This window comes from Loxodonta africana, chromosome 10 (genome assembly GCF_030014295.1).
Source record: "Loxodonta africana isolate mLoxAfr1 chromosome 10, mLoxAfr1.hap2, whole genome shotgun sequence".
Taxonomy (NCBI): domain Eukaryota; kingdom Metazoa; phylum Chordata; class Mammalia; order Proboscidea; family Elephantidae; genus Loxodonta; species Loxodonta africana.
In genome coordinates, this window is record NC_087351.1 from 104,702,211 (window position 1) to 104,725,220 (window position 23,010).

Genomic DNA, 23,010 nt, shown 5'->3' on the forward strand with positions numbered 1-23,010 from the left:
ATTACGAAAGCGTGCCTTATGGTAAGGATATATGCAGTTATAATCTGCCAACTCTACTTAATTCCCTTGACCCTAAAATGAGGCCTTCAATATCTCATCACCTGGTATTTCTATAAATATTATAGAACTTACAATCTATGTTCAATGACATGTCTCTTGGCTTTCCCGTTTTTCTTTCCTCTTCCAATCTATTTTACGAATAATTGATAGACTGATATCCCTAAAATTTTGCACTGAATCATTTCATTTACATCATTCCCCTATAATTCCTTCAAACTGGACTTCTTTATCACAGCTACCTTCCGCATCTCAAAACAACCTTCTGGAGTCAGAATTATGTATTATAAATCTCGTAATATCACTTAAATATCTACCTTTAGACTTGAAAAAAATTAAGGCTCGATTTAGGTATTTAAGAGGAAGAGAAAATTATTTCTGCTAAAAGCAATTAGCTGTTTAAACAGTCTAACAGTCAAGTAGGGTATCTTTTTAAATAGGGAAAAAAAGGAATGATCTAACTTACCTGTAACATACCCACAATTTCTACCTTATTGAAAAAGATGAAGGAATGAAGTGTTGATAACATATTTTCTTCGAAGACTGAAGGGGTAGGTAGAACCATATCTTGTATATACTGAACTCTGTATGTCTGATGAATTTTTTGTTTTAGCTCAGGATCTGATATGGGAATCACTTCTTTAAATTTGGCTGTTTTTGTTAGAAATTCCCTGTGTTTTCGTGGTTGTGATAAAGCAGGATCATATTCTAAGCATCCAATGACGTCCATTATACATTCCTCAGAGAACATAACTTCAAAAAGAGCAGTTCGATTCAAGAGGAAGATGCCTTTGATAATTTCATACAAGTGGTGCAGTCCTTCAATATTTTCCAAATCCTCACACACATGAAAAAGCTCTAAGAGCTTTTTAATATAACCCTCATTTTCCAGTGCTAGTGCAAGTTTTTCACGACGAAGGGGAGAAGGTAAAGATGATGCCACAAGTTCTGCAATTTCCTCGAGGCGACTTAATTCACAAGATGGCAGTTCTAATCCTGGTGACGACATATCATCAAAACGCTCCTCTTCAGATTCATCCACCAGGTCCTGAGTGATGTCCACGGAAGGGTCCTTTCCTTGAACCTATTAAAAAGAATTTATGAACGCTGATAAAACATAAACCTGCAGATCTTAATGATATTCTCAGACGAATTCAAGAGGTCTTACAAGAAAGCTATAATGATTTTCAACTTTAGCAATCTTTCTTCAAACTTCACATAAATGCCTTCTTTCCTAAATTCATTTCTACAAGTAACATACACACTCACTTTTAAGGAGGAAGTTCAAAGTTGAAAGGAGTTTCCTCATAAAGAACAAGGTTTGTCAGCAACAAAAACTTTCTGGGACAGGCTAAAGTAACAGTGATCACAGTGAAAAGCCCCGTGCAGAAGCCTGACGCTAGAACATCCATTCCCACCTTGTATCCACAGCCCTCTTTGTCAACAGTCCAGACCAAGCCTCAGAAACATCCCTAGGGTTTTGCTCCAGAAAGCCACCATCAAACGCTTCAATGTTTCACTTTAAGTAAAATTCACATGAATATTGAACATAATGCTGTGATCATAGAAAAGTATATATAATTACAGGCAACAAGAAATACATTTAACATCAATTGATTCTAGAAACCAAGAGCCAAAGAGTACGTACAAACTGGTTTTAGACCAAGTGACCATTCAAATTCTACATCATAGTCCAAAAATATGATTAGGACAAGTCGGGCAGGAAACAAGTATAGGTATAGAAAAATGAAGCCATATATAAAGTATGCGCAACCTATATGTAGTAGAGCTACGCCAAGAATATCTGCTGAATATTAAGTAACCTAACACGAAAAGTTTTCCTTTCCACACACCTAAACCTGTAACCTCCACAGTCCTCCGGAAACCCTGAAGTCTATCACTCCAACTTTAAAGTCAATGTAAAGGCTCCAAATATAAAAACTTGGAAGTCTTAACAATTAAATATACTTTAAGGTAAAAGCGTATTTTTACGAAAGGTCAAGGACGGATTTTGAAATGGCACAAGTTTTGCTATCATGGCCCTACAATTTGAGATACTCACCACTAAAGCCGCCCTATAAGGCCATGTAGAATGGTACAGGGATGGGAAAATTAGGCCTTACATGAAATATGCAAGGAACTTAAATTGGCTAGCATGGTTAAGAGATATTGTTGGTGACAGCAAGTGGAAAGGGTCTCAAATATTTGTCTTGAAATATGTTGCACGGTGTTATGGTCTTGACCTCACCCCAGTGGGCAGCAGCACTAAAGGAGGCTGGGCACACTCACAGCTTGTACTTGGCATGGTCTCAAGCTGGCCCTGGAAATGTTAATTACATAAGCTCTCATGACATAGCTTTAGATTCCTAATGCCTATGCTATGGCTTTACCTTACAAATAAACCAAATGAAAAGGTCTTATTAAAATGAGAATATGCCATCTACTTAATATAAAGAAACAACTCAATTACATTTATGCCAACTTGAAGGCTAAGAAAGTAATAAAAAAAAGGCAGTCTTCAGAATACTCTTAAGATTTGATCTGCTAAGGGAATGATGGCAGGACTGTGATGATTTAACAAATATGCTTTGGTCTCAATATCAGAAGTAATGGAAGAATGAACACAAAACAAAGGAAGGCAGACTAATTCAGGTAGAAGAAAGAGCTTTCTTTAAGAGAAAGGGAGATACCTTAGAAGTCAAGCTAGACATTAAGAAAATGAGAATGTGAAGGTCAAGAAAGATACATAAAAAGAAGAAAAAAAAAAAAGATGCACTCAGATATAATAACTGCCATCAAAGAGGGTACTAGAAAATGGAGTTTAGTTGTTTGTAGATCATAAAAATGGTGGACTAGGTAGGGTTCAAGAAACATACAAGATCTCAAAAAAGCAAATGGAATGGCTTCCATAGAACGACCCAGGGTCTAGGAAACGATTGAGAAGTGCAGACCGAAATCACAAAAGAGTTATTGACAAATCACACTTTGAACGTTAACTATATCAAAGTTGGAGGGGAAGACCAGAAAAGAACATAAAATAGCCAGTTGATTCATGTGCCCCAAGTAAAGATGAGTGAAAAATTTATAGCATTAAAGACTAAGGAAAGGTAAAGATCAGACAATATTAAAGGGGAGTCAGGCAAGAGAGTCACAGATTTAGTTCAGGTTTGGGTGAGGTATCAGCCGATTAGAAGACTGTGTTCACAGTGGGCTTGTCCAATTCAGAAAGGCAAAGGAGAACAAGATTTGTTTGAATGGGTACTTTTAGCATACCTGCTCTCATTAATATCATCTCTCTCTTTATGGCAGAACCCCACAGGACAAAATCCAGACAAATACACTCAAAAAAAAAAAAAATTGTATGGGCTAGAAAGCAAAAAAGAAAGGCTAGAAAGCAAAAAAGAAAGGCGGCATTCAGATCTAACAGTGTTAGCCCTACATGTGTTAGAAAAAGAAAGGGACAGCTTGACAGGCAAGTCAGAAACAGCTGGATAGAAGATAAAGCAGAAAAAATATCTGCAAGTTAAGAAAAAACTGTGCCTCGAGGACACTATAATAGTTTCTATTAAAGGCAGCAGCTCTCAAATTTCATCGTGCATCAGAATGACCTAAAGTAGAGGCCAACAAGCAATACCTAAATCTGGCCTGTTGCCTGTTTTTGTAAATAAAGTTTTATTGCCGCACTCATTTTTTTGTGTGTTGCCTATGGCAATCCTCACGTTACAACAGCAGAGCTGAGTAGGTGCAAGACTATAAGGCCCACAAAGCCTAAAACACTTACTATCTGGCCCTTTACAGAAAAAGTCTGACCTAGTCGGCTTTTTAGAACATCATTACTGGGTTCAACTTTAGGAAATGAATAGTGGTGACAGTACCACAACATGGTGAGTTAATGTCACTGAACTGTCCACTTCAAAATGGTTAAAATGTCAAAACATTTTGTTATATTTGACAATAATGTGGGTGCCCAACTCACAAGGTTTCTGATTCAGTAGGTCTGGGATGGGGGTCTCAAAATTTACATTTCTGTCAAGTTCCCAGACCTTGCTCACACTGCCTCTTAGACGACCACACTTTAGAACAACTTAATTAAAGAATCTGCTGAAGATTATTCTCCATGTAAAATCAATGTGGCCACTGCCCCAGGAAGCTATGGCCTAATGAGTTCATCACCAGGGGCAAGGGGTTCAACCACTGGAGCACATAAAAAATGCACATTCACAAAAGATGGTAGAGACTACCTCACTAGACTGAGGTATTGGAGTCATGAGGAAAATTCCAGATCAACTGGGAACATTCAAGCTGAGAGGAAAACGAGGTTGAAGAGATAGTCAAGAGCAATACTGCCTTGTGTAAGGTTTGGTTTTATTTCAAGAACCACAAAAAGTTACTAAATGGGTGTGATGTGATCAAACTTGCACTTTTAAAAAAAGATCACTCTAGCAGCTGTGTGGATTTGAGCAGTCAAGATAAAAGCAATAAGCCAGGAAAGAAAAGACCATGACAGCAGTGAACACGCAGATACATGAATGGATCTACGATTTATTACTGAGGGACTGAACAGATATGAGGGAAGGATAAGATCTCCATGTTTCTGGTGTCAGCACCTTGGTGGCATTTACTGAGATGAAGGAGAGTGGTGAATGAACAGATCTAGGTGAGAATATCAAGTATCGCTTTGGACTATTCAGACTGAAATGCTGTCCCTAACGTCACTGAACAACTTGTTGAAACTGTCAAATGAGAACCTAATTTTGCTGTGTAAACTTTTACTGAAGACACAAAATATTACTAAAAACACAAAACAAAGCATTGAAATGCTATGAACATGTTTCAAAGAAAACTCTCAAGAAGGCAGTTGGATATAAAATTCTGGAGTTCAGCAAAGGTCAGGACTGGATAGTTTAGTGTCACTAAATTATACCTTCCTATGATCAAGGTTTTCACCAACAGCAGTGAATTTAAAAGATCAACTATATGAAATGGTTGCTCCATTTATTTAAAATGTTGGCATTGGTTGAAAGCATGGCAAACAACAAAATACTTAGAGAGAGCATGCTTTCTATTTTTAAAATTACCTGACATATTTTTTCCCAAATTTCATCACATCCAGCTTTCTCTTGGAAGCTAAGCGCCAAGTCATAGTTTTCTGCTTCAGACCACACAATCAAAGTATCCTTGGGAGAAAAAAAAAAAAAAAAAAAGATTAACATGATTATAAACCACTTCAAAGTATAAGGCAAACGAACAACTGAGACCAGCACTCATTTTTACTTTTTACAATACCGATATTGGTAATAACCCATGTCTTTTTACACTTCACTTTATCCCATTTAATATAAAATGAAAACAACGTTTTCCTTGGTAAGTTTAACCAATATATTAAAAGTACTACAAAATGCATACATAATCTTTATGTGCTAAAAATACAAATGAAACTTACACCAATCCTATCCTTACACATTAAATTACATTTTTATGCTGTAGTCAAAATGCCCGAAGAGGAAGTTTGCACATTAGTAAACAAAGCTCCTCCTTCTCTCTCCCTTTTATAGTCAATATTACTGGCTAAATTTGTAATATGTGAGCACTCATCTAGACAGAGGTTATTAAACTTTTATCAAAGTGTCGTGGTTCAAGAAGCAACAAACTCCCAGCACCTGCCCCTTCGCTCCGATTCATATAGAACTTTAATGACAGTTTAATAAACAACTGAACAGTTATTAAGATGTAATCTCAGGAAAGACACTGCACTTACAGTACTGAGGCCACCTTGTTGTTGTTAGGTGCCGTCGAGTCGATTTCAACTCATAGCAATCCCATGTGACGAAGTAAAACTGCCACCATAGAATTTTCTAGGCTGTAATCTTTACGGGAGCAGATTTGCCAGGTCTTTCTCCCATGAAGCTGCTAAGTGTCTCAAACCACCAACCTTTCGGTTAATGGCCAAACACTTAACCATTGCACCAACACGGCTCCTTGAGACGATCTGACATAATTCACGATTCAAACAGTCTGCACTCTACAATACTCATGGCATAATAAAAATATTTATAGGGTCTATGATATCCTTTCAATCTTACTGACTGTAAATAAAGACAGGTAGTTTCATAGCAATCAGCCATTCCAAAAAAGGGCCCAGTAAGATAGGTCAAAAACCATTTTACATATAAAATATTGAATAGTTAGGAAGAATTAGACTTAAAAATGAAACCAAAGAGGACACATAATGGCTATCTTCAAAATCTAAAGGGCTGTTGGCAGCATTTTTTTCAGCTGGTCTAAAGAGAATTCGGAGAGTAAGTAGAAGCGTCTATCAGGATGTTAAAGGTTCTTAAATCAGATTATGCTGTTGTTAAGGAGCCCTGGTGGTGCAGTAGTTAAGATCAGTATTTTGAACCCACCAGACACTCTAAAGGAGAAAGATGTGGCAGTCTGCTTCTGTAAAGATTATAGCCTTGAAAACCCTATGACAGAAGTTCTATTCTGTCCTATATGGTCGCTAAGAGTAGGAATTGACTCAAGGGCAACAGGTTAGGTTTTTTTTTTTTTTTTGGTTATGTTGTTGATTGGTTGCAGATCAGACCTTTGTGATTCACAGGATTTTCACTGGCTGATTTTCCGAAGGAGATCTCCAGGCCTTTCTTCCTAGTTCATCTCAGTGGAAACTGCTGAAACCTGTCCAGCATCATAACGCCATGCAAACCTCCACTGACAGATGGGTGGTGGCTATACATTAAGGTCAATGGCTAGGAATCAAACCTGGGTTTCCTGCATGGAAGGTGAAAATTCTACCACTAAACCACCAATATCCCCATATTATCTACAAGGTACCTTAAAGGCTCTATGATTCCACAATAGCAGTTTCTAATCCTTTTCACTACCAAGGACACTTTAGTGTACACAAATGGATTCCATGTTTAAAAATTTATCTACTAAGCTGCATATTAACTTTATTCTGTTACTTATTAAGTAGTCAATCTCAAGAGCAGTAGCCTCAGTGAGTTAAAGCGATGCCAGCAAGAAGTAAAAAAACGATCATTTGATAAGGCTGTGCAGCATTACGAATATGACAAATCCTCAATTTTTACTCAGAATTTTCCAAAATAGCTCAAAGGCCCTTCTGCTATCACCAAGGACCTCTAGAGATCAGAGATCTTCCTGTGAATCTGTTCTACAGCGACAGAGCAGCTACTTAAGCTTGGGGTAATTTACAATAACATTCTGAGATCAACACTCCAGAAATCAACCAGGCTTCATTTTTAGTTTACCTTATAATTCACTAAAGTAGTACAATTCAATTGGTCGGAGAAGAATTTAGAATCAATATGTAATTCTGGAAGCCTAAATACTTCACAAGGTTATTTATTAAGGAGATATTTATTAAGCGCTTATGTATAAGGCTCCAGGAGAGGAAAAAATTAAAGTATGTTACTTTCTCTCCAAAACACTATAGAATGAAAACAGTTAAGGGATTTAAGACTCAGAGAGACAGAGGTATGAATTCTAATACCACCATTTACTTGGTGGGTGATGCTGAGGAAGTAACTTAACCTCTCTCAACCTTAGTTTCCTCATCTTTAAAACGGAAATGGTAAGTACAGTTATGAAAATTAGTGATAACCTTAAGTACCATTTCTTAGTGATGAGCACAGATTTGGGCCAAATAACAGTCATCTTAGTGAGGTGGGGGAAACTCATCCAAATGAGATGATTCCTGAAATTTTCACAAATACTTGTACTTATCAGCTCAATAAATGCCATTAGAACAAGGCTAAAACCAGTACCACATTAGTAATGAGAGGTTTAATAAAACTGTAAGCAAGTGTTCTGCTACAGGGTATATTCAGAATCATCTGGAGGCTGGTGCTTAACTGAGGCTGTAGCCACATATACGTCCTTAATTACCCACTTGACAAATCTAGCAAGTTTGAAATTTGCTAGGAATTGTTCTTCTGTTTTCCTTGAAGAGCCTCATTTTTACCAAAACATCTTGCTTGTTTATCATCCAACAACTTACAGGCTGAGACATACGGATTTGATCATCCATTCCCAAAAGAGTCAATTTTTCTTTATCTTAGGATGTACTCTGGCTCTTCAGCTAACTGAAACCCTAAAATTTAATATAAGCACAGAGCCATATTCTAGTCTCCATCCATTTCGATCAAACCCAAAAGTTTTCTTAAGTATGCTAAATGCAACAAACTTTAATAAACTATCAATACTTCATATTGTACCAACGTTTGGTGGGCAAATAAATCACCACTAAGTGAATACAGGAGTTAATACCAGCCTTCCTATCTAGTATCTGTACCTCGACCAAGTCACAATGTTCAGATACCATCTAATGTGGAAAATAAAGCTGACACTAACTTCCTTTTAGTAGTATTTTTAATATTCAATGATGAAGAAAACCCTTTTATAATTTATCTCCAGAGGCATTATTTATGAATGAATTAGAAATATTCTTTCATCTGAATTATTTCTTATCTGCAAATTCCTAGCAATGAGGGGATCAATGTTTATTTCACTGGCTTTGTAGAGCACTCAGTATATTTATCTGTGCGTACGTGCGCATTAAGTTAAGTATCATTTGGCGTTATTGCTAGTTGGTACCAAGGGAGAGAAAGATTTCAGGTATCTCTTGCACATTAATAGGATATAAGAAAAGTGTACTCAAATTGAAAGTTACCTTTAAAAATTATAACATCAACAGAAGGCTCCATTCAGGCTATGGAAGAATCTAGATTTCTATCTACACCTGGTTGCATTCAGGGAGATAACTAAGGTTTCTTCTGCACCTACAATACCAAAGGAGTTCCCACCACTTAGATGTGTTAACAGCTGACTATCACATTCATGGTCACTGTTTTTTTTAAAGGTAGGAACAAGGAAAAAAAAAAAAAAGAAGCTGTTGAGAATTAAGGCTCAGCTGCTAGAGTAAAAACTCAGTTTAATTTGAGGCAAGGTTTCTAACATTAAAATGACTAACGTATATTATTATAAAAACTGGCAGAAATTCTATTTTAGAATTAGACTGTCAAAGTATGTTGTAAACTGTTTTGAATTTTTCATTGTAAGGAATCAGATGAGAAATTTCCATTTAGTCACCAAATTGAGAGATTAATATACAAAATAAAACACCTTGAAAATTTTACCTGTTGTTTCTGGTATGCAGTGTTAGGATTGATTTTGGACTCTAAAAGCAGAGAACCTAGGAAACAGAAATGGAAAAGACATCCCATTATATCACAGCAAAATACCAACACTATACTCCACTATATACACACTTTTTTTGACCATTTGACACATCCATAACTTCCCAACTTCAGTTAAGGAAAAATTAGTTATTTTAAAAACAATAGAACAAGTTTAAATATTAATAGCTCATAACCCAAGAAATACTTACGTTTATATAACCGAACAGGAAGGAGATGGTAATCTGAAGACAGGAGTGAGCACTGAGTGGCAACAGGCTAACAATGTGCACACAGCACAGGGAAGTGAAACAGCACAGTGTGAAGCCAGGTACTCTGGGTTTACATTTTTATATACTGTGTGACTTAGAGAAATATTTTTAAAGATGTAAGTAAAGACAACAGAATTTAATCTATTGCTCAAGACTGAGAATAAAGTTTTGCAAAAACTGATGTGCAAAAAAATCTGAGAACACCAAGTCTATGATCCATTGCTCAACTACATGTGCAAAGTTTGCTTAACCATCAGCAAGTCTTACATGTGTTTCCTAATACTGCGAACTTCTAAATTTTCAAATAATCATTCCTCACAGTAAACTAATTTGAACATTTTTGTTTTCCCCCTGGTAGTACAAGACTCATAATATTTAGAGAATAACTACTGCTTTGTGAGAAAGAGCACATTTTAAGACTATGAAATTATCTCCCTCTCTTCCTCTCATTAACCAGTTCCAATTTAGTGCTCCCCTGATATGCCACCGGAAGATGAGCCCTGGCCCAAAACACCTGGGAAGAAGCCATTTTCGCTGCAGCCTCCTCTCACTCAGAGCTTTCATTCTTCCTTACATTAAGCCTAACACTTGCTTTATCCCATACCAAATATAGCTAGACAGTTGAGACGAGGTGCACTTAACATTTCCAAATTTAATTAGTTTGCTTCTATGTTAAAATTAGCTCACCCAGATGATGCTTTTCCATACCAGTGATTTACTGACCATTTACTACTATATGCTCAGAATGATGCTTGAGTGACACTGGATATAGTAATGTCCTGGTGTTTACCAAGTCATCAAGACTCGATTTGTGGGTGCCCTGTGCACGTGAACAGCACTTCCAAATCCTTCTCACCTGAATCCTCCCACTGTGTCTGGCACAGGTGAAATCCTTAATTCAAAATCTCTTACTACCTCTGTTCTGTACTGAACATTCTCCATATTTCCTACCATCTGCCCCACCCGCCCAGGAGCCCTGGTGACGCAGTGGTTAAGTGTTCGGATGCTAACCAAAAGGTCAGCGGTTTGAGTTCACCAGCGGCTGTGGGAAAGATGCGGCAGTCTGCTCCCATAGAGAACGCAGCCCTGGAAACCCTATGGGGCAGTTCTACTCTTTCAGGATTGCTATCAGTCAGATTAAACTCAACGACGATGGATAAGGTAGGCCCTCCATCGTAGACCATTTCTTTATTTAGTTGTTGTTGAGAATCAAAATAGCAAAACATACACCAATTCAACACTGATTATATTCTTCAAGTTGTGCAACCATTCTCACCCTCTTTTTTGAGCTGTTCCTCATTAACACAAACTCACTGCCACCTAAGGCTCCTGCCTAATCTTTCCAGTTGCTGTTGTCAATTTGATCCCATACAGACGGTTCTTAACAAAGCATAATACTCAAGGCAGACCCTTTTTTTTCTTTTTCACCAATTTAGCTACTGTTTGGTTTTAAGATGACTTCAGGGGATATTTTTGGTTTAAAGATAATCTCAGGGCAACAGTTTCAGGAGTTCATCCATGCTCCATGCCTCCAGAAAGTCTAGAGTCCAGAAGAATCTGAAATTCTGTTCTGAATTTCTCCCCTTTTGATCAGGATTCTTCTAGGGACTCTTTGATCTAAATGTTCAGTAATGGTAGCCGCGCATCATCCAGCTCTTCTGGTCTGAGGGCAAAGGGGGCAGTTGTTCATGGAGGTAATAAGCCACACAACCCATATTCTCCTACTACCCCATACTTTTATTTTTTTTACTACTTTAGGTTACTGAGGTTCAGACAAGTATTCTTATATTCTAGAGAAAATTCTGTTTAGTCCCCCCCCACTTTTGTAAGATTAATCATGACAAATTTTCCCGTGCCCCTTCAATTTTCTTTATACACAATTAAACCAAAACCAAAACCAAACCCGGTGCCATCAAGTCGACTCCGACTCATAGCGACCCTATAGGACAGAGTAGAACTGCCCCATAGAGTTTCCAAGGAGCACCTGGCAGATCTGAACTGCCGACCCTCTGGTTAGCAGCTGTAGCACTTAACCAGTACACCACCAATTACACATTCCTAAAAGCAGGGATCTTTACTTTGGTGATTAGAAATTGTACTATGACAATTGTACTATGACACAGACAGGCCCATAAGATAAACAACACCCGACAGGAAACTGCTTCTTAGAACAATCAATTACACGAGATCAAAAGGGCAACATGTGCCCAAAAGCAAAGATGAGAAAGCAGGAAGGGGTAGAAAATCAGGATGAAAGGAAACAGGGAACCTAGGACAGAAATGGGGACACTGCTGATACACTGTGGGGAATGAGACCAGTGTCATGGGACACTTTATATACAAACTATCAAATGGGAAATTAATTAAAAAAAACTGTACTATGATACAATCATATGAAGAAAAAGCAGCAAGTGAATTAACAGAATGAATCAACATTCAGAGTTTTTTTTTAAGTATTAAATGCCTCCACCTATCTCTGTAAACACTCTCAATTGTTTTGTTTAACTACTAACACAAAAATTATATTCTATTATTTTCCATGGAAATCATAAAGTATGTCATGAGGTACGTTATGGAACAAACTTTTTAAAGACGGCTCAGGGCATATAAATGCACTAAAACATGTTTTCTGTTTAATAAAAAAAAATTCCAAAAACCTACTTTGAAATATAACCCATGTCTTCAAAAACAATCCAACGACAGAAATAATACAGTGAAGGAAAGAGGTGGACGGCTGTCTGCTGTTAGGTGCTACTGAGTCAGTCCAACTCATTTCGACCCTACGTACAAGGGAAAGAAACACTGCCCAGTCCTGCGCTACCCTCACAATCACTGCTGCATCTGAGCCCACTGCTGCAGCTGTCCACCTCACTGAGGACATTCCTCCTTTTCATCGACCCTCTACTTTGCCACACACGATGTCCTTCTCCAGGGACTGGTCCCTCCTGATAACGTGTTCAAAGTACATGGGATGAAGTCTCGCCAGGGAGCACTCTGGCTGTACTTCCAAGACAAATTTATCTCTTCTTCTGGCAGTCTGTGGTATATTCTTCACGAACACCATAATTCAAAGGCATCAATGTGGTCCTCCTTATTCACTGTCCAGGTTTCACACGCACATGAGGCAACAGAAAATACTACGGCTTGGGTCAGGCGAACCTTAGTCCTCAAAGTGACATCTTTGCTTTTTAACACTTTAAAGAGGTCTTTAAAAAAAAAAAAAATTTTTTTTTTTTTCCAGCAGATTTGCTCTATGCAATATGTCATTTGATTTCTTGACTGCTGCTTCCATGGGCATTGATCGTGGATCCAAGTAAAATGAAATCTTCGACACTTCGATATTTCCTCTGTTTATCATGACGTTGCTTATTGGTACAGTTCTGAGGATTTTTGTTTTCTTTATGTTGAGGCGTAATCCACACTGAAGGCTGTAGTCTTTGATCTTCATCAGTAAGTACTTCAAGTCCTCTTTGCTTTCAGCAAGAAAGTTTTGGTCATCTGCTTATCACAGGTTGTTAGTGAGTCTTCCTCCAATCCTGATGCCTAACTCTTCTTCACAAAGTCCAGTTTCTTGGATTATTTATTCAGCGTACGGATTGAATGTTGTTGTTAGGTGCCATCAAGTCAGTTCCAACTCACAGTGACCCTATGTACAACAGAATGAAACACTGCCCAGTCCTGCGCCATTCTCACAATCGTTATGTTTGAACTCACTGTTGCAGCCACGGTGTCAATTCATTTCGTTGAAGGTCTTCCTTTTTTTTCGCTGACCCCCTACTTTACCAAGCATGTTGTCCTTCTCCAGGAACTGATCCCTCCGGACAACACATCCAAAGTACTTTAGACAAAGTCTCATCATCCCCAAGGCAAATGAAAACATACACCCACACAAAAAACCTATACAGGAACGGTCACAGCAGGATTAGTCATAATAGCCCCAAAGTGGAAACACAAATGGGCACCAACTGATGAACGGATAAATAAAATGTGGTGTACGCATTCAATGAAATACTATTCTGCAATAAAAAGTACTACTCATACATGTTACAAAATGGGCGAAATTTGAAAACATTACGCTAAGTAAAAAAAGCCAGTCACAAAAGACCACATATGATTGCATTTATATGACAAGTCCACAATATGCCAATTTAGAGACAGAAAGTCAATTAGTGGCTGCTTAGCAATTAGGAGGGGGAGTGGGTAGTGACTGCTAAAGGGTGTATGGTTTTAGAGGGGGCTAAACGTTCCAAAATTAGATCATAGTCATGGTTGCACAATCTGAAAGTATACTAAAGAAACACTGATTCCTGAATAAACTGAATGCTTCGAAGGCTAGCGTAGCAGGGGCAGGGGTTTGGGGACCATGGTTTCAGGGGACATCTAAAAAAAAAAAAAACACTGAATTATTCACATTAAATAGTACATGAATTGTATCTCAATAAAACTGCTAAAAAATTGAAGTGTAAATATTCAATGAAATACCACAGCAATGTTAATGAATGAACCAAACATACATGAATGCAAGAACATATATGAATCCTACATACACGAGTGAAAGCAGCCTGGTACAAAAGTTGTTGGCCGCTGTCAACTCGGTCCCTGACTAATGGTGACTCCACACACAAGACGACTGGATCATTGTGATCCACAGGGTTTTCAATGGCGGATATTTTGAGAAGTAGATCATATACCATACCATTTCATTTGTGGCAAAATTCATCTATGGTAAATTTTTTTTTTTTTTTTTTTTATTAGAAGTTGGGTTAGCAGTTATTCTTGGATGGCTGGGGAAGTGGACAGATGAGGAAGGGACCCAAAATAGGCTTCTAGAGTGCGAGTTATGTTGTTTCTTATCTCTGTGCTGGTTATTTTGTGAAAATTCTTCAAGCTGAATATGTATTATTTGTGTACTTTTTTGGGAGGGAGAATGTGCTATGCTTCAATTCCAAGTTTGTTTTTTTTTTTTAAAAAAAAGACTCATGATCTTTATTAGGTTAACAGCACATAGCACAGGAGGTTCAAGCTGTGTCACTTCAAGTTGTGCTTTCAAGACTGACTGACACACCTGACTGGGCAACTGCTAAAACAAAACTACGGGCAGTGGTACGCCATTTTCAGGTACCTAATCCCTGCTGGCAATTATTTAACAAGTACCAGTCTCTTTTGCACTTGTTTTAAATGTGGCAGGGTCAGGGTAATCAGAAAGGAAGAGGATGAAAGTATGAAGTGGGTTATGAATCTGAGTGTGCCTGCATTTCCTCCTAAGCCCCAGCTAAAACAAGAATACGTACATGTAGTTATACTAGAAGGAACCCTGGTAGTGCAAACGGGTAAGCGCTTCGCTGCTAACCAAAAGGCTGGCAGTTCAAACGCACCCAGTGGCTCTGAGGAAGAAAGGCCTGGCCATCTATTCCTATACAGATTACAGCCTAGAAAACCCTACAGGGGCAGTTCTATTCTGTCATATGGGGTCACTATGAGTCAGAATTCACTTGATGGCACCCAACAGGTTATACTAAAAGCTTCTGGTATTGGCAATTTTTTTTTTTTCCCTGCGTCATTTCATAAGAGTATGTAGGGAGAATATCTCCTGAAACCCATTTCAGCCATAAGACATCATCACTTCAGGAAGTCCAGTTCTGGTTCCCAAATACCATGTTCCCTAAGAGATCAGTAGGTTACAGAGGCCGGGGCATGGGAAATAGCCTTTTGATTCAAGGGCTAAGTAAGATGATAAATAATGGACACATTTCTAGTTTTACTCCTATTCCATCTATCAGTTGTTTTTTCCTCCATCTATTAGTTTTTCTTAGACCAAGTTATGAACACTCTTCAATCAACTGAAAAAGACCTAGTTGAGTACTAACATACACTAATGCCGTCCTTCTCGAACAAGTTTATATGAAGCAGTTTCTGTCACTACAGTACTGGCGGTGGTAGTTCCATCCTAGTAATGTGTGGGCACGGATAGGGCTGTGGACTCCAGCTTCAGGTGAGAAGCATACAGTAGCAGAGACAACAGGTGAAAAGAGGGGGATGACGTTGTAGGGGATGTTAAGCACCATTAAGGGAAAGATAGAGACGGTTCTCTCGTAACGTTAACACACACTTTTGGTTAACAGGTAGGTCTAACATAACTCGCACACATGCAAGACAGCCCCCTCACCTCATTTGAGAAACACATCCATTCACCCAAAGAGGAGTTATCATTCCAGAGGAATTCACCCTCACCTCTTCCATGACCCTCCCCCCTACATACCGGAAAAAGATATTCTTTCACACAGACTAGAGATCGACAACCCTACACAGAAAACCCCAATATCAAGACTGGAGAAAGGCCTTCCCACTTCCAACCTGAAAGACTGGGAGGGGGAATATGAATACAAAAAGAAAAATTAACAGAGGGTGATCAAACTACGTGAAAAGCATCAATACATTTAATTAAATGTCATTCCAGGATTTAACACACAGACCACTAGCAAACACAACAACCCTTATCAAAGGTAAACTAAAAATTACTACACAGCAAATGCTTGTCACAAAGTCCATTCCAAAGTCTGCAAACCTGTAATTGCGCATGTACTTCCTCAAAGAAAAATAAAACATTAATTACTATCTTGTTTCTTGAATGTCAAAAAAGATGTTGTTAATCCTCATTTACTACTCCTAAAATGGAAAATCAGCAGGACCTTTTTGAAGGATCGTCTATCATTATCAAAATTTTAAACACACGCTTCTTTTGTCCAGTAATTTCTCTTCAAGGAAATTACCCTACGCCTTCACGCAAGTGTGCCCAGATACATGAATAAAGTTCATCAGCAATGCCTGTATTAACACAAGAAACCTAGAACCAATCTTTAAGCTACCTGTTCTCAGAGTGTGGTCTGGGGACCCCAACTGGGCTGGAGGATCAACACGATTTTCATGATAATGATAAGATGTTATTTGCTTTTTTTTTATTTAATTCTTATTTCTCTCACAGGGTCTACCCTGTGATACTGCAACAGGCTAAATGCAGAAAGAGGTGAAAATCTTCCTCTTTTAAAAATTAAACCACACAGTAAGATATTTCTAAGAACGTAATTCAATGACTCTCCTCACTGAACTCTTTTATATTTTTTCTTAAAAACTTTGTTAACATGTAACACTGAAGAAAACACTCTACTTTTAAATGAATTGATATTTTTCAAAAGCATTAGTTTTAATTAAATATCAACAAATATAATCCACATAAGCAAAAGCTTTTTGAGATCTTTAATTTTAAGAGTATAAAGGTGCACTGAGAAAAATAAGTTTAAGAAATGCTACTCTAATGCCACTGATGGAGTCCCTGGGTGGTAAAAACAGTAAACGTGCTTGGCTGCTAACCAAAGGGTTGCAGGTTGAAGTCTACCCAGGGGCACTTGTGAAGAAAGACCCGCTGATCTATATCTAAAAAAATCAGCCACTGAACACCCTATGGGCACAGTTCTATTCTGACACACATGGGGTTGCCATGAGTTGGAACGGACTAGAGAGCAACCGGAAGATTGAAATGCCACCAACAGGACACTGTGTAAATTAAACAGTGGGAAACGATGTTACTTTAAATGACATAGATCTGTGCATGCTAACACAAATTGATGCCCAAAATACACTGATAAAATGGAGCCCTGGTGGCTCAGTGGTTAAGAGCCTGCTATTAACCAAAACGTTGGCAGTTTGAAACCGTGGAAACCCTATGAGGCAGTTCTACTCTGTCCTACAGGGTCGCTATGAGTTGGAATCAACTTGACGGGTTTGGTTGTTTTGTTTTGCTTTGTTATACCCTGTTGCCAGTCCTCATCACACCATCAAAACAGAGTAAACACCTCTGGGGAGGAGAATAAGGGTAGCTGGCAGCACAGACAGCAAGGTACTGTTCTCAATGAGTCTAAATCAGAGGACCTAAAACTAGTGCCTGCATCCTGGATGCAGCTAGCTTGTCTGACTCCTGGTCTAACAACACACAGACACAGACACACTGACACACACACACACACACATTCCATGCAAACGTTTTTGAAAGGAAAGATTTCACATAAAAATCTAGATTTCTGGTTGGAAAAAAAAAGACTCACTATTCAATTAAAGAATACACCAAGACTTACGTGAAGAAAAATAATACCTACACCTCATAGGATCGCCATGAGTATTAGTTGAAAATTTGTACTGAGGTGCTTACCGCAGTAGTACATAACCAGCGCGCAATCAGCACTGTTTTCAGCGCGTGCTCAGACCATCATCTTAAGGGCGTTGCTGTACTGCCGTACAGTAGAAAATTTTGTATTGACGATGATCCAGAAACACATTACAAGTATGAGTCTAACCAACACGGGTTCAGTATAATGTTTTATATTTAGGAAGCATTCCATGGAAATAGCTGACGGTTTTAAAACTACTGATGCACAAAGATAACTAACTTTAGTTATCTGGAAAACTTAACATATTTAGAGGATCTCAGTTCCTTTCAGTGGATGACTGATTTATTTTAGAGTTTCTGTAACTTTTGTGATTTAATCTTCAGTATCAACCAACCAATCAGATTCAGACAGTATGGGAGTACCTAAGGCCAGGTGGTGGTCTCAGGACTAATTTGGACAAACAGTGAAGGACTTCAGATGAACAGCTCCAGCCTGTCCCCCTGATGAGGTGGTTCAGCCTCAGGCTTACTCATTATACCGTCTTAATCAATGCTTATGTGTAGGAAGAAGGCACCACCAAAAGTGAGTCACTCAAGTCCAAAAACTCATCTGTAAGGTCTATAGCAGGTCTGTGCTCCAAGTCCCTCTATCCTGATTTTTTTTTGCCCACAGTTTATACACACACACAAACCAAACCCATTGCTGCCAAGCCGATTCTGACTCATAGCAAACTGACAGGACAGAGGAGAACTACCTCGTGAGACTTCCAAGGAGTGGCTGGTGGATTCAAACTATCAACAACCTTTTGGTTAGCGGCCGAGCTCTTAACCACTGCGCCACCAGGGCTCCAGTTTACACAATGGCATTTAAAAACTGAAAGGTTTAAGGGGGAAAAATTGGTAACATTTTATTAAAAGCTTTCACAGCTGGACAAGCCTCCACTACACTCCAGGCCCTGAGCTATAGCCAGTGCAGGTAACAGCTCTCAAACTGTAGGAAGTTATCATTTGCAACGGATGATCAGTAGGGGTTTGGTTACCCCAGGACTATTAATTTTCTATAAGGTAGGTGCACACACAAAGAAAAACCCTGTTGAAGTAAACTGTCAGAGTGCAATCTTGCCCCGGTACTAACACTGAGCTCTTCTTGGTAGCTAAATATACATCTGGAATGTTTACTGTATGCAACATTTTATATTATTACTGACTTATAAGGTGAGTAAAAAAAAAAAAAAAGGCTGATGATACCTCCGTTCATTTCTTCTACCACAGCAGCCCCCACCCCCCCGAAAAAAAAAGCCTTTTTCTCACAAAGTGTTCTGCCCTCCTTTTCTCTGTTACAGTAGGGGTAGGGGCAGACCCACCTACAGCCAAGGCAGAGTTCTATCAAGAGACAGAAGTACGGATTCCAGTTTTACCATCAGCTACAAATACTACCCGAACAAAACATTTCCCTGGGTCTCATCCTCCCCGTGCCTCAAGTAACAGTGAGGAGTTTGCTTCTTAACCCTGAAACAGGCAAGTAAAGTCGGATAATAGAGAAAACTATTTTGAAATGTAGAAATACAGAATTTAGGAGTCCCTGCATGGCACAAATGCTGAAGTGCTCGACTACTAGCTAAAAGGGTGATGATTTGAACCCACCCAGCAACGCCACGGGAGATAGGCCTGGTGATCTGCTTCCAAAAGGTCACAGCCTTGAAAATCCTACGGGGCAGTGAGCTCTATTTTGCACACATGAGGTCACTATGAGTCAGGATCAACTCTGCAGCAACTAACAGCATTCTCGATGCTTGGCCAGTGTCTGTAGTAAAGAGTGTGGATGTGCCTTTACGTCCAAGGACATCCTCCATTGTGCGCAGAAATCCAGTTTTTTTACTTCTTTTTATCAATTCAAAAACTGTAGGTGGGAGGTCATAAAAACCACAACGAAGACAGGAAAGCATGAGTAAGAAATGAAATTATGCTCACTTCAGCAAGTTAACAGGTATGGCATAAGCTGAAAGAAAATACTAAATCTCTGCTGAAAGACGTAATATTATAGGTACACAGCTACCATAAATCCTGAGAGAAAAAAAAAAAATTTTTTTTTATCTTCATTAAGAAGGAGCCCTGGTGGCACAATGGTTAAGTGCTGGGCTGCTAACCGAAAGCTCAGAAGCTCAAAGCCACCAGCCACCCTGTAGGAGAAAAGGCCTGATGATCTGCTCCCATAAAGATTACCATCTAGGAAACCCTTTGGGGCAGTTCTACTCTGTCCTATACGGTCACTGAATCGGAATCAACTTGACAGTACAAAACAAGAACATTTAAAGAAAACATGTTCCCACAACAAATACTGCCATGAGGAACCCAGTGAATAAGGCTGTGATCCAGAAATGCACTCCATAGCTCAGTCAGACATCCCTCCCCTCCAAAGCAGGTGGGCCATATACCTACTAAGGCACTCAGCAACTGAGGGGATGCACATACTAACCCCAAGACTGATCTGCCCTGTAATACAGGGGCCACAAGTACTTCCATTCAGAAATTGCCTCTCTGATTGTTAGGTAAGTGTCAAGCTCTTCTAACAAGAACCGAGACTCCATTTGAGACAGCATTATTATAGTCTCCCTGCCTCAACACAGACCCTAGCTGCAAAGATCTTAAGCAAGATCTTAACACTGACCTGGCTATGTGATCTTAAGCAAGTTACTTAGCCCTTTGAGCCTCACTTTCCTCATCTGTAAAACATGGCAATAATAGTACCTACCTCTTTTTTTGCACTATATTTTGTTCTGTTACACATAAGTTGGAGCTTACCTGACTACAACTAACAAAAACAATTATTAATAGTATCTATTTCAGATTCAGAGGGGTGCTGTGAGAATTTACAAGAAAAGTCCCAAAAGAATCCCTGGCACATGGTGGGCATTTGGTAAATTTTAACGATTATTATTCATATTTGGAATTTTTCTATTAGAAAAAATGTTAATCATTAAACTAAAAGTGTTTCCTACACTATTTCACAAGTTTCCTGGGATTTTTCTAAGCCCACTCTTTGGATTCAGTTTTCTTTACAACTCAAATTTAACAAGAGCATACCAGTAATTTAGTTTAGCTCTCTTTATCTGTTAGATAAAAACTGAAGCCATTTGTTTTAGTCATTCAACTTTCCCTCCAAAGAGAGGGAAAGACGTTAGGTACTACTGCTAAAGTGGTAAAAATCAAAATTGGGAAAAAAACAGAGTCCTAAATTACCATGTTAGAAGCGTATGATTCCTCTTGATAGTATGACATTATGCTTTAATGTTTAAAAATACTTTAAACAAAAGACTCATTTGTATTAAGTCAAGTTTAAATACATGATGTGAATTAAGGTTTTACGTTTGAGATTTCAAAGATCCACATGCTGTCATCTCAAAAGAAGTTAACTGAACCTTTCCAACTCACTAAGTAAAAAGTTCTGCCAAACATCCAAACTTGTAGGATAGCTGATTATTATGTGATAGTCCTACACAATAGAACACTAACACCTGACAGTCAAACATATTATTTCACGAGAGAGATAGGTCTCAAAAAAAAAAATCCAATATATTCAAAATCTTAAAAATGTCTCCAAAAAGAAATTATTTTTCTCCAGTTTAAAGCTAATCTGGGTAGCCCATAGACAATTTACTCCAAATTACCATTTTACCACTTTTCAGTTCAAACTGAACGTCAATATCCCTAGAATTTTGTTTTTTGTGTAACTGAAGTTCTGGTTAGAGTGTCCAATGGAAAATTCCTTGAAATGAATTTGTAATAATTCAGATATATGACCAACAACTGTAACCATAATAAACTGAAAAAGCTACTGGAAAATTAGACTGCAAAGTAACAAGAAAGGTGAAATAAAACTACTTTCAAACCGGTAAGAAACAACGTGAAAACAGTTTCCCCTGAGATGGTCATATTCTTTTAAGTGTAATTCACAGTATGCACTGAGGGAAGTGGGAATCCTTACAAGGAGCAAGTCTTTATAAATCTGAAACACTGTTACTTTTGACACCACGTGGTCTATGAACCTGGAGGGCCATAGGGTTTATGTGAAGCCTGAGGCACAAGGGCAGATCTTAAACGATTTTAAAAACATCTGCCAACTTCTCCCCACCTGTTACCTGAACCAAAATATAAACATATATTTAAGGAACCAAAAAAGCTCGCATAGAATGATTCCAATTTTGCAAGATGTTTACAGATGAAAACGACCCACAAAAGTCGGCATTGCTACTTTGAAAAAGGCAAGCAGTACTGAGTAACACAAGTCTATCTTCTCCGGGCAAAGAAGCGCATTTTCCCTGCCGAGTGTAGCCGCCAGATCCATGAACCATTGTTGTCAACCTGCAACAGGATCAGAAACAGGCAGCAGAGAGATGTTAAAAGGAAACAAGGAGAGCATGTGCAGGGTAAAAAGCTCTTCAGAGTGAGTTGGCGAAGAACTTTCCTAGCTCCAACAAAGTGTCATCTCGCTGCTTTACAGATGGGTGAACTAAGGCGGAAGATCGGACGCAGCGGTGCCTTTCTCAAGGTCACCCCACGGGTGCGGAAGAGCCGCACACCTCGCGCTCCCCCGGCCCCGACCTCTCCCCGCTCCCGGGCGGCGCAGCTCGGAAGTGCTCGGCTCCCCTCCCACCCACATGCCCCAGGCACTCGGAGAAGCAGACACTCGCGCGCTCTCCGTGGAGCTCCCTGGCGGCTGGGCACCGCGCCCCCGCAGCCCAGCCGGGGACCCCTCCGATCCTGTCCGAAGGGCGCCCCTGCCCCCCGACAACCGTGGAGGCGACCAGAGTCCCGCCGCGAGGGGCTCCACTCACCGTCACTCTCGGCCCTGACAAGCAGGGACATGCCCTTCAGCCGCTCCACGTAGCCGGACGACACATGCCCGGTGCCTCGGTCGTCCCACTGCCGGTCCTCGTTCAGCGTGTAAACCTTCACCCGCCGCCGGGTGTCGGTCATCGTGCCGCCCAGGGCCTGGGGCGGGCGCCCCGCCGGAGTCGCCCGAGCAGGGGCCCGGGGAAGGCGGGAGCCGAGGCGGGAGGGCGCCGCCGAGCGAAGGTCTCCCCGGCCTCACTGCCGCCGCTGGCCGCCGCGGGGCCGCGCCGCCGCCCGCATGGCCCGCCTTCGTGCCCGAGCTCTGGGCCGCCGCCTTCCCTCGCCTGCGGCTCCTCGGCGCTATTGTCCAGGCACGGCGAGCCCGGCCGCCCGGCCGCCCCGAGAAGGCGCGCAGCGCTTCGCGTCCTTCCGCCGCCCGCGGTAGGAACTCGGGGCGCCAGTCACTGCGCTGCCCCAGCCTCCGCCATGA

The 23,010-nt window shown here is 39.9% G+C and overlaps 1 protein-coding gene across 2 annotated transcripts in view; it reads right to left on the bottom strand.

The window, feature by feature from the left end:
- PPP4R3A (protein phosphatase 4 regulatory subunit 3A) overlaps positions 1-22,729 on the bottom strand; it is a 41,533-nt gene extending 18,804 nt beyond the window's left edge. The window contains exons 1-4 of one of the 2 annotated variants that reach the window (XM_010588805.3): positions 22,523-22,729; positions 9,216-9,271; positions 5,136-5,234; positions 524-1,141 (exon numbers count right to left, since the gene is read on the bottom strand). In XM_010588805.3, coding sequence (XP_010587107.1) covers positions 524-1,141; positions 5,136-5,234; positions 9,216-9,271; positions 22,523-22,664 — 915 coding nt within the window. In that variant the 5' untranslated portion in view covers positions 22,665-22,729. The remainder of the gene's footprint in view (positions 1-523; positions 1,142-5,135; positions 5,235-9,215; positions 9,272-22,522) is intronic. The other variant, XM_003408824.4, reaches the window with a different exon arrangement.
- Positions 22,730-23,010: the final 281 nt, after the last annotated feature.